This window comes from Anoplopoma fimbria, chromosome 2 (assembly GCF_027596085.1).
Source record: "Anoplopoma fimbria isolate UVic2021 breed Golden Eagle Sablefish chromosome 2, Afim_UVic_2022, whole genome shotgun sequence".
NCBI classification, from domain to species: Eukaryota; Metazoa; Chordata; class Actinopteri; order Perciformes; family Anoplopomatidae; genus Anoplopoma; species Anoplopoma fimbria.
Window position 1 is genome coordinate 30,821,885 of NC_072450.1, and position 19,260 is coordinate 30,841,144.

A 19,260-nucleotide genomic window follows, 5' to 3' on the forward strand; every position below is an offset into this window, starting at 1 on the left:
TATTCAACATGAGCATAAGGGCATCAATATTTAGGCTTAAATAATGTTCATTTTTTCAGTTCCATCTTTTTGTATGATCAGGATGCTAGTTTTAAAAGCATAATCACACCAGAAAGTGTTGGGGCAAGTGGGTTAAGTTCTGTAGGGACCAAGCTAAATGCAAACACACTAGCCAGCCAACACAATAGCTCTGCAAATTAGTTGGCTTGCTGACTGTTAGTTAGATAACTATTAGTTGGTGGCTTGCTGGCCCATTTCTAACTGGAAAAAAGAGAGCCTGAATCCTGATGTGTCTTCTAGGTAAGCCGCTGCTAAACCATCTTCCATAACTCAAGTCTCTCAATGAACATTTGTCATTGGTTGGGCTCAAACAGTGAAATGTGTTCCTGTGATTAATAATCCATATTCTAAGATACAATCTCCTACAAGAGTTGTTATTAGATGTTGAAACCATATTTTCTTAAAGTCAAACAACGGTCAACATACAAAATTCATCACTAATAAAATTTAGTAGCATGTCCAAGAATACTGCCACTCTTTCAGTGGCTCTACGCTTCAAACTATAATTCTCTAGGTACCCCTTTCGCGACAGTTTTGCACTTGTCGGGTTAACCATAGACTGTATATAAGAATTGGACCCACTTGTTTGTGGACAGCAGGTTTTAAGGCCTCGAAGTTCGGCATTTCTACGCTCGCCTTCTTGGATTTGGGCCATTTTGCAAACAGTGAATGGAAGTGACCATATTTGGATGACCTGTCCATCACAAGGTAGCCATTCCCTAAAGCAGGCCCTCCTTTATTGCCTGTTTGATTGAAAATGGGACTATTATTTAGCCTGGGTATGGCATGTCAGTTTGCGCTAGTTGCATGCATAGTGTCTTGTAAAATGAACTTGGGTGTTCAAAAGGTTTGAGGTGAAGTTTCCCCTCGCTACATGCAGACATGTCTCTTTTAAAAATGTAATTCCAACGTAGATTTACTTAAATTTAAGGTTTACTTTTGTAACAAAACTACTTGTTTAGGTTTTGGCAACAAAACTACTTGGTTGGGCATTAAGTACGTAAGCTGCATAACAAAAGTAAAGTAAAAGAAGTCAGCATTGACTTGGTTTCACACTGGACACGAACAGTGATGAAAGTTCTACATTTGTTTCTTCTACATCCATGTTTTTTTTTCTCCCACAACCATTAGGCCAGAATTGCTGAAAATTACAGTTTCACTTAAAGCCTCTATAACTAAACAGAGTTTATTCAAGTGATGTATTTAGCTCAGCATGTACTCATATGGGTATATAGGCTGAGCAGGATTAGATAAACGTGGATGGTGCAACTGAGTTCAGGGCTCTCTGGCTCTTCTTTCCCTTAAATGTCAGCATTGTCAAGATTTTCTGCTATTGGTTATTACCACCAATTTGCCTTCCATTTCTTTCATTCCGCCACTTGCTGGAGCTCACCTTTCCCCAATCTCCTCCTGACAAATGGGGCAGACAGTCAATATTGCTGCAGCCTTTGTTCGTGGCAGGTTTGCCCCCGGAGCAAGCCCTGTCTCCAAGTCTTCTACGGGCTCCTGTGGACAGGAGCTGCTTACAGTAGACCTTCCGCACTTGGACACCCCCACCACAGGACTGGGAGCACTGGAGAGAGGAAGCAGACAAAGACAATAGAGGTATGAATGGAGGATTTTATTTATCAGATTTCTTATAAAACATACAATAACATAGGTACAAGGTCCACACCTGTTGCCAAGGCTCGGTCTCCCAGGCTGGAGGACAGTCAACCTGGTTGCAGGGTTGCAGGATGGCAGGTTTGAATTCCCTGCACTCGTCCTCTGACACAGTCACAGTATCCTGCTGATCAAAGGACAACAGACGCATGCAGAACACACTCCTGGTTTGTATGCCGACGCCGCAGGACGCAGAGCAGCCGGTCCATGCTGTCACCTCCCATCTGCAAAAGATAATGGAAGAGGTCAGGCACAAAATACTGCTAAATATTAGGACACAAGCTCTCTGTAGGGGATGGACTGTGGAAGTGGTAACGTTTTTCCATTTCATCCATTACATCTCTTCTTTCTGTCTTGTCATTTCCCACACAGACTGTCCAGGAGAGATCAAATGTGTAGTACTGAGGATGAAGAAATCAGGGCAACATGTATCTGAAAAGTCCATCATCATTTTTAAGTGGCATTAATCACTCATGTTTTGTTTCTGCTTGGAACATTCAGGATTGTCTCAAACTTGGTTTTTCTTGAATAATGCCTGATGTGGCAGCTTTTGCATTTTGGTTATTTTCTCGCACAAAATATTACGTGAAATGTGAAAATTAAAGGTGAAAGATTATAAATATTGTCACTTGAATTTTGACTATAGAGGCCATTACACTGCTTTAGCAGGCAAGTAAAAATCCTACTGCAGCTAAACCAGAGGTAGCCACGTGAGTCGCCCACAAGGCACGTTCTAACAATAGCACTAGTCACCATGGTGCTCCGTCTAAAAATGACATTTAATTGTTTTGCTGTTCTTTTTGAATCAAGAATGCTTGCATGAATGTAGATTTGAAAATGACAATATTTAAAATAACTTTTTAAAAACAAAAATGTTTTATGTATATATGAACTCTGACCTTGTCTGAAGTCGAAGTTCAATATTGTGCGCAAGACAAACCACCATCTCACTCTTTGCTGAGACAAGGAAGTGGGCGCAGCTACGATGGGGAGCTAGATGTGGTTTTTACCCCCCTAATGTTGTGTGTTTAAATATATCTGTGTTTTCCTACCATGGGAAATCATTGTTATTGTTAAATTATTGTGAGGAATCATTAATATTGACATGTGATCAGACAGTCTCTTCACATATATTATTATTATTATTATTAAAAGGTGATCTGTGCAACTTTATGTTATTCAGGAAGTTTGTATAAAACAAGTAGCCCTTCGTACTACTTAGTACCCTTGAAGTAGCTCTCAGTTTCAAAAAGGTTGGTAACCCCTGATCTAAACTATCATCTCTGTAAAAATAAAAAAAGCAAAATCCATTGGACATATTGTTTTATTAAAATTGTTACATATTATGCATGTCAAAGATGGGCATTAGCACTGGTGCACTATAAAATAATGATATAAAAAAGAGGATTTCTTGGAATTCTGTGCACACAGGTGAGCACACAGCCAACAAGCTCGTGGTCATCTATAACTGTATTTTGATCAGCTGTAGTTGGATGCATTGTCTTTTATTAAAAACAAAACATTAAGAGAATTGGGCACACTATTGAGCCAATCTCCAGATGTGAAAAGAAAAGGTTTCCTCAACCTGCTTTCTTTCTAATGGACAGGAGGTGTCACCATCTTGGTTTTGTTTTAGAAAGGTTCCTGTTTTATTTTAAAGTTCCCTACCTCTTGTGTCTTGTGTTCATTTCACTTCCTGCCCTTGTATGTTTTCCCCTTGTATGTTTTCCCTTTTGTTCATTAAAATCACTGTTTCATTTTGTAATTGTTTCTCCTGTTTATTAGTGATTCTATACACCTGTAATATATAAGTTTTGTTTTGGACTTTTGTTCATTAAAATCACTGTTTCATTATCTGTCCATCCTGGGAGAAGGCTCCTCATGTGTGACTAGGGGAGTTTTTCCTGTGCTTTTGGGTCACAGTCTCAAATTTGTAATTTGTGATTCTGTTAAAACTGTTTGTTAAACCCTTGACAGAGGCAAAGAACTTCAAAATAAAACAGGAAACATTCTAAAATAAAACCAAGATCGTGACAGGAGTAGGCAAATGCTCTGACTGCAAAAATAAGTCTGCTTGTAAAGAGGTCTATGAGAAAATGACCCTACTCCTCACTTGAATTATTACCTCAGTAATCATTGTAAACATGAGTTTATGGACTCTAGTTGCTAGTTTCAAGTCTTCTTCCAAACAGTATGATGACATTAAGTCAATCATGGTCCCATTCAGCATGCAAAATACCCAGTTGCAATCATGGATTCAAGCCAAGGCAGCTAGACTGTATACACTTTGCACACACGTCACTAAGGTCACTAACACAACTACAAAACGCAACAGATGGATATGCTCTGCAACAGACTATGCACAGCACACTTGACAATTCGCTATCATGAAGAACTGTCAATCAGTAAAGAGGTGTAGCAATGTGTATCCATAGCCCTTAAGAGTTAACTTGTCATTTTAACGGTACCTGGATACTTTTGGCTCCCAAAAAACAGAAGGTGACGTCATGATGGCTGTGTCCATTTCTTTTACACAGTGTTAGTGTTACGCACATAGATAATCAGCTCAGTAAATTATAAATCCTACATTTTAGGGTCATGGAAAACTGATCACACCTTTGTTATATACAGACAGTTTCTTAATAGCAGTGGCTCTAAGGCTGTGGTTGGTATGTGCTGATGCTGTGGAGCTCCCCTTTAGTGTTCTGGATAGATCCATAATACTGCTACAAAACTGTATTCAGCTTGGGCTTCTTAAACGAACTGAACGTCAATGTAAATTACATTGTATTTATATTTTTAAGAGTTAACCAAGTCTGAAAGCAGTTCAAAGCCCATGTTGTTTGCCTAACAGTGCAAGCTTCATTTGTGCTTGTCTTATTTGTCTAGTTTAGCTGATGTCATATGAGCATACCTGGAAGTATGCACTGATGTATCCAGTCTTCTTTCCCTCCCTTTGTCCTCTTTTGCTGACCATTCTTATTTAACTCATGTGTTATCTTAGGAAATATGTTCATTTTTGCCATGCACGTTTTGCTACGATCCATGAAGGTAGCAAAGCTGTAAAGCCGAATGAAATATAGTAAAAAAAGTCCTGTTGCTTTTGTACTGCAGCTGTGACTTCTACACCAGAGTGGTGTAGGACCGGTCACCAGTCCTAGGGAGGAGGAATTCTGTGTAACAAGTTCTGAAGAAACACATCAACAATACGAAGCGATCTCAAGTACGAGGCTGCTGTCTGGGCAGAGATGGGTCATATTGTGTTTGCAACCTTGTTTTATGTTTAAATTATCGCGGTTGCACAGCTGGTTCCGTCCGCCATCTTGCTCTCTCTTTTTCTCTCTCCTCCCCCTCCTCCACACACACACACACACACACACACACACACACACACACACACACACACACACACACACACACACACACACACACACACACACACACACACACACACACACACACACACACACACACACACTCCCCTCACCATGCAATTGTTTTATTTTAAGTTAGCATGCTTGTAATTGTATAATACATGTTTGTTGATTTTTATATAGATTTTCGATCAGTATTGTTGAAGATAAGTTTAAGTTAGTGCTTGGATTCAACCCTTCACTCCTTAATGTGGAATAGTACTTTGACTATTGACATTTTGAGTGAACACACATTTTGAGACTCAATCCACAATTTGGTTATTGGTCCCTGATCCTAGGGTGCTGCCCTGTTATTATTAATATATCTTAATATTCCTGTTGATATTAATAATTGTATTCATATCAAATACATCATTATCATACTTGCTAATGACCAAACACGCTCCTGCTCCTCCATGTGTTAAGAGTTGCACATGGGCACAACCTATCAAACCAGGTGAGCTCTGTAGCCAATTACAGTTAGTGAAACAGTGGCAACTGGGACCAAATACAACTGTCCAAAAGAATACCATTGGGGAGCGAGCAGAATGAAGTAAAAGTAATATGCGTGCGCAGCTCTTTGACTTGCATGCGTGGCTACTCCACGGAGTGCTATCTCATGTGTGCTCACAGACCTTTGACATTGATTTGCCGGCATAATGGTGCTACATCAACATAATCAATTTAAAATGGCCATTTGTCAGTGGCAATTAGCCTGGCTCACTTGAGAACTTTTTATGTGGCTTGTAACCTTGCGGTGTCTCACCTCGGGGGGCATGGCTCAGGGTAACAGATGCGGATCATTACTGGGGGCCTGCTGGATGAATCACACAGAGAGTCCTCCACTTCCTCACCCTGCTTCCTGTTCACACACCTCACAACTGCTGTCTGCTTCCCTAGGCAGAGAACACAGACAAGAGTCAGATGGACATGAATAATAGTAATGGACAAAAGTTCAGAGCACTTAAACTCCCCAACATGCATTTCAGAAACCTCACCAGCAGCACATGTGGCTGAGCAAACAGTGAAGCCCCTGTAGTCCCAGCTGTACAGTTCCTTTGTCTGTATGTTAAGGGCCGAATGTTCCTGGAGGCCTGCAGAGATACCTGGAACATTTGTACATGGCCCATGGGTGCAAGGCCTCTGCAGCTGTGGTCTCTCTTCACCACACTCCTCCTCTGGAAGGTCCACCTGCGTCTTGGTGAATGAGAGTAGCACCTGGCACTTCACCTCCCGATTTTGCCTGCCAGGCCCACAGGTGGTGCTGCAGGCTGACCAGGGCCCAGGTACATATCTAAACAAAAGGGGTATAGAACATTCCTTTGCATTTACCATAAAAAGTTATATAGTTTAATATCGCAGAATGTTTAAGAGATGGACAGAAAACAAAGGCGTCTAGTTCAATCGAGAATGGTTAACAGGTTACACTGGACTCTAGCAGAGCTGTTTGGTCCCATTTGGCGGCAATTCAAAAAAGTGTTTTTAGTGGTAGTGAGTAATTTAGTGTGCCTGCCAAGCTGGTAAAATCCTGTAACAGATCATTGTATGATGTGCATTCGGTTTAAGTCACTTCATCTCTGCAAGTTGTACCCCACTGTCACTCACCAAGAATGCTTGTAAAACCTGCTCATTTATTTGTTACAGTGCAATGACTAACCAGCAAGAGAGTAATTGGTGATTTAGTGAGAAAATGTGTGAAAGTTATTATCATTCAAAGGTGGGGCCATAAAACATAATCTTGACATTTAAGGTTGCGTTTTAGCAAGGCTTCAACTTGAATTTAGATTTATCACCTATTTTACAGAATGGTGCTTAAAGGTAACATATTATGCAAAATGCACTTTTTTTATGGCTTTTAAACATAAATATGTGTCCCCAGTGTGTTCGTAGACCCCCAAGGTGTCATAAAAGAACACCCTCTCTTTTTCTCCTGCTCTATCTATCTGAAAACCTGTGTAAATAAGAGCTGGGTGATTCCTTCCAGGCAGCTCTGCCATTGTGATTTTCTGGCTTTCAGGGACCTGCTCACACGGCTCAAGCTAAGAACGCTACTTGTTCTGTTGTTGGCTGTATGAACCAAGAGAAAAGTCCATCCACTGAGGCCGTGAACACTCAGCGGATTAACTTTATTTTTAGGTGTTTTCAGGATTTCTTTTAACTGAAATGTCCACACAACAACAGGGTAACTCTTTCTGAATGAGGGTCAGAAACATTCAAAACTAAAGCTCTGGATGGATCTGGAACGCCTGTCTGTGACACAACTTCAAACTTGGAATTTTTTTTTATGTTATTTGGTTTACTGTGTATTTAGCAGACTGTTTGCCCTTTTAACTCTAGCTTAATGCAACTAGCTTCAATTATAGGCCAATTATAGGAGTTATGTAGTAAAGTTAGGGAATACAGAGAGAGCCTGTGTGGACATTAAGCCTCATATTAAGCCAGTTAAATAACAACAGTAGTAGGTTGGATGTGGGTAACTGTTTTTCCATGTTGCCTTTTGTGAAACTGTGTACTGCAATGCAACTAAGCTGGCTTTGTTAGCACGAAGGCCCGTCAGCTCTGTGATCCAATTCAGTGTGTGTGCTCATTGCTGCTCTGGTGAGTGTGTAGATTTACTTGACGACTGCCCTGAAGGAAAACGGTTAACTGTATTGCATTTAAAAAGCAGTTATCCCCTTTGATTGGATGTGTAACGTTAACTTTGGTTTGTGAGCACCGGTCACTAACTTCATCCAGCCGGTGGTACGGGGAAGCTCGGCTCCCCTTGAGAGAGACATCAGCTAAAATAACCTGTTTCATATAATGTCATTAGACTTTTGCACTGGGGTCATTATTTTTGCAGCAATTCACACAGAGGCAAATTCCTTGTATGTGCTAACGTTTTTTTGTCAAAAACCAATTAAAGTAGCGAGTGAGTGGGCGAGCAGGGAGAGAGAGAGAGAGAGAGAGAGAGCCATGGATGAGCTCAGAGGAGACAGCTGTTGATCAGAGTGGAGGAGAAATGATTAGTAGTCTGTAAACGTATTATTGGTGCTTCCCGACCTCAAAAGACGATTTAAAGTCTCTTCACCATGAATATTCTAAATTCAAATTCTCTGTGTAATATAGTATTTCTTCCTCCATACCTGATAAAACTGTTTTTATCAATCTTTTACACTGTTTGTAGCTGTTGCCACAACCGCACCTATATGATGATGATTTTGTAGTAAACTATAACTTTCCTGCTGTCTTATTTACTCTCATACACCTTGATGTTATAACATGACAGTACAAGTATATGTATTTACATACAAATTTTAGCTCCGCTACTTTCTGCTTTATGTGTTCCCAACATATATTTCAAAGTCAGTCTATGAATACAGAGTTTTGGGCGTTTTTACAAAATTTACAATTACTATTTTATTGTAAAATATGTTCTTTCACAAAAGTTTTATATAATTATCCTGTTTTAAAGGTGATTTCATACATGTAGAAGGTTAAAAAACCTGATCCATTTTTTTTTGTTTTGACTAGACTATGAAAAATGTTATCCTCAATACTGACTGTGAGCAACACAACACATGTATCTGTTTGAGTGAAATGTTATTTGAGTCGACAGATGACGGTATGAATAATACAACATTCTCTACAGTACTTTCAAAATGTTTCAGACATAATTTACAGCTTTCAAACATTTCACAACATCAATAAGTCAATAACTGTCTGACAAGTCAAAATATTCAGCAGTTCAAGCTTCAGTTCTGTTCTGTGCTGCCATACTTCAGTAAGTGTACCTGGTCTGATATAGTGTGTAGTCATGGTAACAAGGGGACAGCTCCTACACTAACCAATATACAATCAATATTTAGTTTCTTTCTTGTATCTCATGTACTTCAGCCTCTGTTACACAGTCTTTCCAGGCATGGATGAGGACTTAAAGACACTCGGTCTATACTAGGTCATGAATAAGGTTCATAGACAGACTACATCCATATTTTATACAGAGACATCACCCGTAGGTTTCTAGGGAGCTGTTGTAAAGCTTGAACTGGGTGGTTCCATCATCGTCACCATCATCTAACTCTAAGCTAATCAAAAAAAGGAAAAGAAGTGGATTGTTTGTGGAGCTGAATAAAGCCCAGTCGTCGCAGCAGAGGAGAGCACCCATATGTCACTCACATGACAAACTGTAAGCCTTAATTCAATTTAAATGAGTGAGTTACAGTACCAGTCAAAAGTTTGGACACACCTTCTCATTCAATGGTTTTTTTTTTTTTTTATTTTTTTTTTCTACATTGTAGATTAATATTGAAGACATCCAAACTATGAAGGAACACATATGGAATTATGTGGTAAACAAACAAATGCTCAACAAACCAGAATATGTTTTATATTTTAGATTCTTCAAAGTAGTTGAATGAGAAGGTGTGTCCAAACTTTTGACTGGTACTGTATAAAAAAAAAGCACTCCTCTTACAGTTGTTATGAACTGGGAAATTAGCGTAAGAGAAAGAATTGGCAGAAATGGAATATAATATTCATAACTATGTTTTAATAATTGTATAATCACCTGAAACTAAGAATAGTTGTGTTTTCGTATGCTTAAGGAAAGCCATTTATATCTATATATGGAGCGGGTCCTCTTCCACGGAGTCCGCCGTTTTGAACCGCCATGTTTCTACAGAAACCCAGAACTGACAAACTTAACACGGGCTCTAGGGAGAGCCTTTTGGGTTTTTACATGTACTGAAACTGGGTATAAAACTAGTCAGAGTGCTAAATTGTTAAAAGATGAAATTGTATTATATTGATTATATATAAGATTTCATCATTAGCTGCAGCGTTTCCTCTGCTCTCTCTTTTGTGACTGAGCTCCTCCCACCACACCAGGGGTATTCACTTAATGTTCAACAAGGTCCAAAAGTCTGGAAGCTTTTTCAAAAAAGTTTTACCAAATCACAGAATTGAATTCAACAATGTTGCTGAAGTTCTTGGTTTCTTAATGTAGTATTTTGGAGGGATTTATGAACATTTGTATCAATTCTCCTTTTTGTGTCACAAATAGTATCAACCAAATATTTGCTGCAACAACTTATGAGACAATGTTGAACATGGCCATTATATACTCCCATCATAATGTTCTTAGCAGTTATACACTCTGAATAGGCTTCACAAAACACAATGTTTACGACACATTTAAGACTATAAACAAACACAGTACTGAGCTGCATCTCAAATGAATCTTCAGGTTCCTAGCTTTCAGATGATGTATACTTCTATTTGTACTTTTATGTAGCTTCCTATAATGTATATGTTTCTCTAATCAGGACAGTCCCTTAAATTCAAGTTAAGCAGCATGCTTTAAGATTTTCACTCTTTGATACTTATAGTTATTTTTGCTGGAATATCACTTCAATTCATTGCCGTTATTAACCCTGTGGGTGTAACTACCAGAGCTGAGCTTCCCAGGCTCATCAGAATAATGTGGCTTACATAAGATTTGCTTGGCTGCATGTGATAAAAAATGTGCCAGCGCTTGCTGAAGGTGTGTGTGTAAAGTGTTTGAGGTGTGTGTGTGAGCTATGAGAGCTGATGGATCCCATGGAGGCTATCAGAGCTGACCAGGCCCAGAGCAGCAGGCCATAATCACATGCTTATCATCAGCAGCCAAAAGAGAGGAAACGGAGCCGGACAGACCCACACAGCCGTGGATAAGCTGTGTGTGTGTGTGTGTGTGTGTGTGTGTGTGTGTGACTGTGTATGCATGTGTATGAGGTGTGAAAGGATTCAGCACACTAACGCACAGTACCATCAGCGAGTACCTGCTTTGGCTACCATGTGTGTACATGTACTTTATCAAGCTGTAGCAAACGCAACATCAACACACTTGCATTTTATTTGATAGCTAGGCATGTGTATAGGGGGCATGGTAAGTTTCGCCCACAGTACATTTGGTGCACTGCAGCAAATACCTACACACACAAATACGGGTTGCTCTCCTACTTGGTGAGCAGAACGGGAGGCAGCACTGACAATTATATTCATCACATGAAATGTATTTAATATAAAAACACTTTGCCATTTAATTAGAGAATCAATTTATTCAAACTGAGGATAGGAGATCATTTTGACAAAAAGTGTTAGCCTATTGCATTAGAATCACAATTTAATCACTTCACCTTTAATGTTGATGCATAATGAAAAATGCAGGATTACTATTCCTTATGTTATGGGCTCTTTGTGAATTTGACTCATGTGCGTGGGCAAGTGCAGTCATGTACCTCATTTGTTAGGAGTCATGCGTTCGTCTGTGTGGCTTTGTTGTTCTAATCACACACAGAGGCACACGCATACACACGTGAGACTTTTGTGTGCGTTTGCCTTTTGTGCATGTGGGGGAAACCAAAAACCAACACAGGACTTGTGTCCATGCTTGTGATGTGATGTGATGTTCTGATGTGAGGGTCCAAGGACAGAGGATGTTGTATGCTGTACAGATCGTACATCCCTCTAAGGAAAATGTGTGATTTGTGATATTGGGCTATACATATAAATTAAATTGAATAGAATTGAAAGCCAACTCGTCAAATACCGACGCTTATTCAATAGCCCAACGTTTCAAAGTATGTCTCTAGGTAGCCCCCCCCTGCATCTATTGAGGACGTGCTAGGTATTGCCTGTCAGTTTCCACTCGTTAACTGCAAAGTAGCTTTTTAAATCAGCTTGCTTATTTACCAGAAGTTAGGTTTAGGCAACAAAACCACCACTTAGCTAGGTTTAGGAAAGTATGAAATTAAGTCATGCTATTACCGTTTGACCAACCACTCACGTGACTAGTGAATAACGTGATAAAATGTCTTTGTGTACTTTTAGATTTACACCGTACATGAACAGCTCTCTTGTGGCTAAACGTGGACCCCTCCTGCCCCACATATCTCACTCTTTAGACTCCCTCAGTTGCTCTGAGCGTCTAATAGTGATGTGGATGGGTTAACATTAATGTTAGTTTAAAGTGTGGTGCGTCGGGATCACATGCTGAGGGGGGGCACTGACCAAGCATCGGTATTTGACGAGTTAGGAGTGAGATAGGCTTGGTTGACATCACTGCACAACTAGCATAAAGCAATAGAGCAGACATCATGAAGTGGCAATCACCAAGGAAAATAAGTCATATGAATATTCACCGTCAGTGATGCTGATGACAGTAATACTACTGGATAGCTAGCCTGATAGAGAGGATATTGCAGTACAGTCATCGAGTAAAGATGAATCAGACTGGTCTCCAACAAATCTCAGCCTCAAATAGATCAAACTGTTGCCTTTCAACAGGTTGGTTATTACACACTTCAGCCTATCGATATCTGTTGATTCAATCAAATAACGTACTGTTGAAATGACTGTATCTATAGGAGAAGCAATATCCGGCCACTGTGTTGGGTCACTGATCCACTTGGAGGAGGAAAGACTGAAGGGGCATGACAGCACAACGGCTTAAAAGGTATACCTAACGCTCGTGTTCAGGCAAGGTCGCAAAATAATTATTAGACATGTGTATCAAACAAAGTTTGTTTAACCAGAGATAAATAACTACAAAGATGTCAAAGTCACAATCTAAAGACACGTCAAATAGCATTGACACATATCAGATCTTCAGTTTTCCATCCCCTAAAATGTGTACACAAATGTGTGTGTGGACAGCTATGCATCACCATACTGACGAGTATCATCAAGTGCTAAAATGAATTTCCATTTTTAAAGAGAGCACAACATTATGCATTATGCAGCAATGCATTTTGTTGAAGTGTAAATGTGTGTGCAAGTGTGTGTGTGCTCACGTGGGGTCCTCGGTAGCAGTGCGCTGTTCTTCCAGTTCGTGGGATTGTTTTAACCAGGGCACCTTGGCCTCCACTGGCAGAGGTTCTGACCGAGAGACACAAAGAGAGTTAGTTACACCTTAGTCAAGCCAAGCTGACACCAGTGATCAGGACCCAAATGCTTCAAGCACCTCAGAGTAGAACAATAGTCCTTACTAACTGGACAAAAGCTTCTTAACCTGGGAAGGTGATCGGCAGGGCAAAACTGCGTAGGCATGGACAAACTGCATATAATACAGAACATCTAATGTAAAAATGACAACAACAAGCAGGATATTGTCGAAAACCTTATTTTGTGCCTGATGTATTTGCTCCATCCAATCCGGAGAAAAAGGAGCTCATTTACATGGGGGGAAAAAAAAAACTACAAATGTTTTGCTTATATGAAACCTTTACTCCAAACAAAAGAGGTGGATACATTGTCAATCAATGTATGTTGTTGCCTGGGTATGCATGATATACAATAATGGTATTTTGCTAAATCAACATGGGCAGTAATTGAAAAGCTGTGCTTCGACTCTATCAGTGGCCGCTGGTGACTGAACATATGGTAGTACAAAAGGAGTGCTGACATAAGGCGAGAGAATATAAGATTAATGTTATTAATAACTTCAGTGTGCATTTATGCTTTGTGTGCATGTTTGTTTGCGTGGCCTCTGATACTAATACAGCTCTTCCATTGTCCAATAGTGGAATGTTTATAAAATATCATATGCAAAAGAAACAAGGTCATTATACATAAATGTGTGAGTTGTAAACGCTTGTGCATTATGGTCTTGGCTTCCTAACGACACACAAACAGCTCTCTGAGAATGAATGGTGTCCTACCTCGAGGCTTGTGGCAGGCGATAGGAACCAGACAGTCTTCTTTAACGTGAGGTTTGAGTGATGCTTCACAGCCTCCAATGTGCTGCCCCGGTGGTCGATGCACAGAACCACCCGGTAACGCAGGCCACGGCCACACGTCACTGTGCACTGCGGCGGGACAGCAACACACACATTAACTCACACATTATACATAGGGCTGCCTCTACCAGTTATTGTTATTAACGATCAGTGATTCACAATATTTTTGGCTTGTAAACCTTCGAGTCGACTGGTTTAAAGTCTACTGGTTCTGACTAGATCAGTCACTGACTTCATTTGAATATTGAAAAGGTCAAATTATTCAGTCATTTTTAAGAAATGTGGAAATGCCCATGAATTATAGAAATATATTTTTCAAAAAGTGTTTTCTAAAGCCCAAGGTTAAGTGTACTGGTCAGAGCAACAGTCCAAAGTCTCAAAGATATTAAATTTTACATGATAGAAAAGATAGAAAAGCAGTGATCCCACGCAGGTATTATTTTCAGGGTTTCAAATACTGACGCACAAGGCTCCCTTTAGCGTCTGTAACCGACACATCAGGCTTTCATGTAACTTTCATGTCGCTTTCATCCAGGACACTGCTGCCGTTCTGAGCAAACATCCATATGTGACAAGTATGGAATGATAATGGCGTGCAAATCATCATATCTGAGAAGTCGAAACCCGACAATTTTCAGCATTTCTGTTTGATAAGTGATTTGACAAAAGTAAAACAAAAAAAAGTAGGTGAGTTTTATACCAGCAAATTAGCCCCTCTAGTCTGCCCGGAGCCTTCCTCGTAGCACTTATTGCACTCGTATTAGTCGCTGCACTTATTGAATTTGTATTTGTTTACTGCACTTATCCTATTCGTAGTAGTTTGTAGCACTTACTATATTCGGATTAGTCTGTTGCAATTATTGTTTTCGTAGTAATCTGCCTCTGCACTATACTTTTGCTCTGGCTTATGCTTTGAGATGCTTGTTTAAGAAAGGAGATGCACTGATGACTTCTGGTGACTAGTAGTTCTCTTGAATACCTATGTTGAAAACACTTCCTGTAAGTCGCTTTGGATAAAAGCGTCTGCTAAATGACTGTAATGTAATGTAATGTAATGTCTATGACTTTATGGCGTGTAAACAGACTCACTGACCTGAGACCACTCCATGGTCACCCACTGGGGGCAGGCAAAGGTGTTGCATATCTGTCGGGTGGTGGGTTGAGGGGAGTGGGTGCACTTCCACTCCTCCACCTGGGAGAACTGTCCCTGCGTGTCCTCCTCCACGCACAGCACGCTGCGAACCTGCCAGCCACCACCTGGACCGCAGGACACTGAGCACTGGGTCCAGGGGCCCTGCTCCCATCTGCACACACACACACACACACACACACACACACACACACACACACACACACACACACACACACACACACACACACACACACACACACACACACACACACACACAAACAACAAAGGCCAAGCTCACTTAATGCTTACTTCACATTGTTTCATGACAGTACAGGTTGCATCTTCACGATACACTCCCACGCAACTTTAATGGACTTTCTCACTAGTTATACTCGTTATTATACAAGGTAACTTTTATATAGAGTTCCCTTGATATACAAAGTCACTTGCTTTGAACGTCTTTCATCATTGACTGCCATTTCCATAAAAATCACATTCCTTCTTTGAGTCATAACTAAGTCAAATCTGAACACAGACATGATACATATATTACAATTTTAAATTCAGTGTGAATTATACATTCAGGGAATATCATCTTCTGAATAAATGTCCATAAATCCACTTAAATAATAAGAATGACAACATGAAAAAGATGATATCAAGAAATATCAAACCCTTTTTCACGTTACAAAATTAATTGATAAAAACTGCACTACTAAAGAGCAGAATGTCGAATCAAAACGGTTATTATATCCAGGAACTGGACTGTCACACTCCTCTATCAATTCATAAGTATATGACCTTCCTGTACTGAAGACCTTTGGGGGTCTTCAGTACCTTTGGCTCTTCTGGCACTGTTGGCTTAGAAGAGCCAACAGTGCCAGAATAAAATAGTCCTTGTTCCCAATTTTCACTGCCATATTTCTTACAAATTGAACAATGCTTGTTAATTGTTTGTTTATCCATAGTTCCATCATTGATCTGTAAGTGAAGGCGCATACTATCCTGGGTCTGTTTGTTCTGCATTTAGTTTGATTAAAGTAAAACACGAACAGGTATAGTTAAGTTTATTCTTAATTGGTTCAGTTCTTCCTTCCATAAGTTACTGTGTGAGGCTGGATGACTATCAGAAGGAGGCCTATTCCTAAGCAGAAATCTACAGTTCATCACCAACCACTTCCTGTTTCTAACAGGTTCTCAGTGAAACACCCTCTGAGAAACCAACTCTGATAATCGGCAGCTCCATTCCAAGAAAAGTGAAGTTAGAGACAGCAGGAACCGTAGTCAAATGAATTCCTGGGGGTAAGAGCGGGCAAAGATGAATCCTATTTAATACTGCTGAAGGAAAAGCTTAAACACAGTAAGATTGTTATACATGTGAGCGGTAATAAGAGTCACATAAGAATCACTAAAGTGAATGTTGAGGCAGTGTGTTCTTATGAAAAGGGCCACTGCCCAATCTGACCAGGAGTGAAATGTTAAGCTAACGATGTGGGCTTCGTAGGGCTTCTGTGGGAGACTTGGTCTGATTAGGAGTGACGGCATTCATCCCACTGGATGGAGCCGATCTCATATCTAGAAATCTGACCCGGTTTATTAGTGGACCTAATGGTGCGACTGTGGCTCAGTGGTAGAGCAGGGTGGTCCTTCAATCAGAAGATTGCCGGTTCGATCCCTGGCTCAGCTAGTCAGTGTGGATGTGTCCTTGACACCAAAACGTCCCGCAGGCTGTTCCTACGGCGTATGTATGTGTATGAATGATTAGTTAGAGTTCTGGTGGGCCGGTGGCACCTTGCATGGTAGACCCTGTCATCAGTGTATGAATGGGTGTGAATGGGTGAATGATGACATGTAGCTTTGAGTGGTCGTAGGACTAGAAACATACAAGTATACAAGTACCATTTAATCCATGATAACCCAGAGTTCAGACCAGGAAGCAGAGTTTCAGTCCTCCTTCCATTAGAGCAGTTACCCACCCAGTTACCCAGTTACCCACCCAGTTACCCACCCAGTTACCCACCCAAAACCCTATAGAGACTGTGTCTGCCCCACAGACACTTAAATTAATGAAATCAAAAGTATATAGAAGGGGACTTAGACTTAATAACCTAATATGAGTTCTTGAATATCAGATATCTGTCATCTAAAGCTGTAGTAGTAAATCATTTAATATTAGGTAATCATATTGATTTATTTTGTCCTACTGAAACCTTGCTGTGTCATTAAGAATATGTCAGCCTAAATGAATCATTCTCACAGTCATATTAATACTCACATGCCTCGAGGCACCATCCGAGTAGGAAGAGTTGCTGCCATCTTTAATTCTATCAATCAACTCTAAGCCTAAAATAAATGATAACTCATTTGAAAGGCTTGTTCCTGTCAATCTGGAAAACACTGCTGCTGATCCTGTTTGTTATAGTGTAGCACACTCCAGAGCTGTACTCTGAACTTCTATCTGAATTCTCAGTTTTTATCACGTTTAGTTCTTATCAAACAGATAAAGTAATAATGCTATGTGTTTTAATATTCACGTGAACGTCGATAGTGATAGCTTTAGAACTGTGTTTATTTCATTATTAGATTCAATTAGCTCACATTAATGTCTAAATGACTGCAAAATGACAATCAACTCTATTTCCCCTCTGAAGATGATAATTAAGAAAGTCAGCTCAGTGGTATAACTCTCTAAACCGCAAATTGCAAAAACAGCTTTTTTCCAATCCACCTCCACCAACTGTCTTCAATGGTTTCCTCCTCAAAGCATTCTATGTCTCTTAGACCCGATCCGGACTAGGCTGCTGAAAGAAGTTTTACCTTTAGTTAGCACCTCTTTACTAGATATTATCAATCTGTCATGTACCACAGGCCTTCAAAGTAGCTGTAATTAAACATCTTCTTAAGAAACCCACTCTTGATCCAGAGGTGTTGGCTAACTATAGACCTATATCTAACCTTCACTTCCTCTCTAAGATCCTCGAGAAAGCAGTAGCAAATCAGCTGTGTGACTTTCTGCATAACAATAGTTTATTTGAGGATTTTCAGTCAGGATTTAGAGTGCATTGTAGAACATAGATATCACTATTGGTTTGAGTTGTATTCATCAGATCGATCCTAGTTTGTATATTTAAATGATGAATCCTCCATGCACAACAAAGTAAGTCCCACAAGGTTCTGTGCTCGGACCAATTCTATTCACCTTATACATGCTTCCTTTTGGCAATATTTTGTGCAGATGATACCCAATTATATCTATCGATCAAGCCAGACAAAAACAACCAGTTAGCTAAACTCCGATCATGCCTTACGGACATAAAAACTTGGCTGATATGCAATTTTCCTGATGTAAAAGTAATTGTACCTGGCCCGGAACATCTCCAAAGGAAATAATCTAATGATATAGTTACTCCAAAATAGCATTGCCCTATAGAACCACAGTAAAGTATCTCTGAGTCATCTTTGATCATGATATGTCCTTTAACCCCCACATCAAAGGACTCTCTTTTAAGGCAATGTGACAATGCAAAAATCAGACACATCTTGTCTCAAAAACGATGCAGAACAATTGATCTATGTATGTTATAGTTCTAGACTAGATTACTTCAATTCCTTATTGTCAGGATGCTCCAATAAGTGTCTTAAGACTCCAGTTGATCCAGCAGCACGTGTACTAACACACACCAGGACAATATATGTATTACTCCTGTATTAGCTTCTCTGCACTCCCTGTAAAATCCAGAATATAAATCAAAATCCTCCTCCTCACCTACAAAGCCCTTCATAGTCAAGCGTCATCATATCTTAAAGAGCTAGTAGGACCCAATTATCCCAACACTGCGCTCCCAGAATGCAGGATTACTTGTCGTTCTTAAAAGGAGAATTGGATCCAGAGCCTTTAGCTGTCAAGCTCCCCTCCTAATTTGTGTCCCGGAGGCAGACACCCTCTCCACATTTAAGAGTAGGCTCAAGACTTTCTTCTTTGATTACACTTGCCTTGGAAAAGCCCCTTGTTATGCTGCTACAAGCCAAATGTGCTATGATACACTTCACTTATGATACACCTCTCTCCTCATCTTCCTCTCCATATGTATTCATTCTTGTCTCATTAATGCATGTTACTAATTCTGTTACTAACTCTTCCCCAGAGTCTTCCTCTCTTTTCTCTCTTGCCGGTTTCGATAGACCGTGGTTACACCCCGAACGTGGTTGTGCCTGCTGCCGTGGCCAAGCTTGA

General features: G+C 40.1%; 1 protein-coding gene across 1 annotated transcript in view; it reads right to left on the bottom strand.

Annotated features, from left to right (window-relative positions):
• The window catches only part of LOC129098895 (ADAMTS-like protein 3), a 171,998-nt gene that overhangs the window by 20,682 nt on the left and 132,056 nt on the right, over window positions 1-19,260 (bottom strand). Inside the window, 8 exon segments of the mRNA XM_054608027.1 lie at window positions 1,454-1,633; window positions 1,736-1,946; window positions 5,902-6,031; window positions 6,134-6,429; window positions 12,950-13,034; window positions 13,817-13,906; window positions 13,909-13,963; window positions 14,988-15,198. Of these exon segments, the coding sequence (XP_054464002.1) occupies window positions 1,454-1,633; window positions 1,736-1,946; window positions 5,902-6,031; window positions 6,134-6,429; window positions 12,950-13,034; window positions 13,817-13,906; window positions 13,909-13,963; window positions 14,988-15,198 (1,258 nt within the window).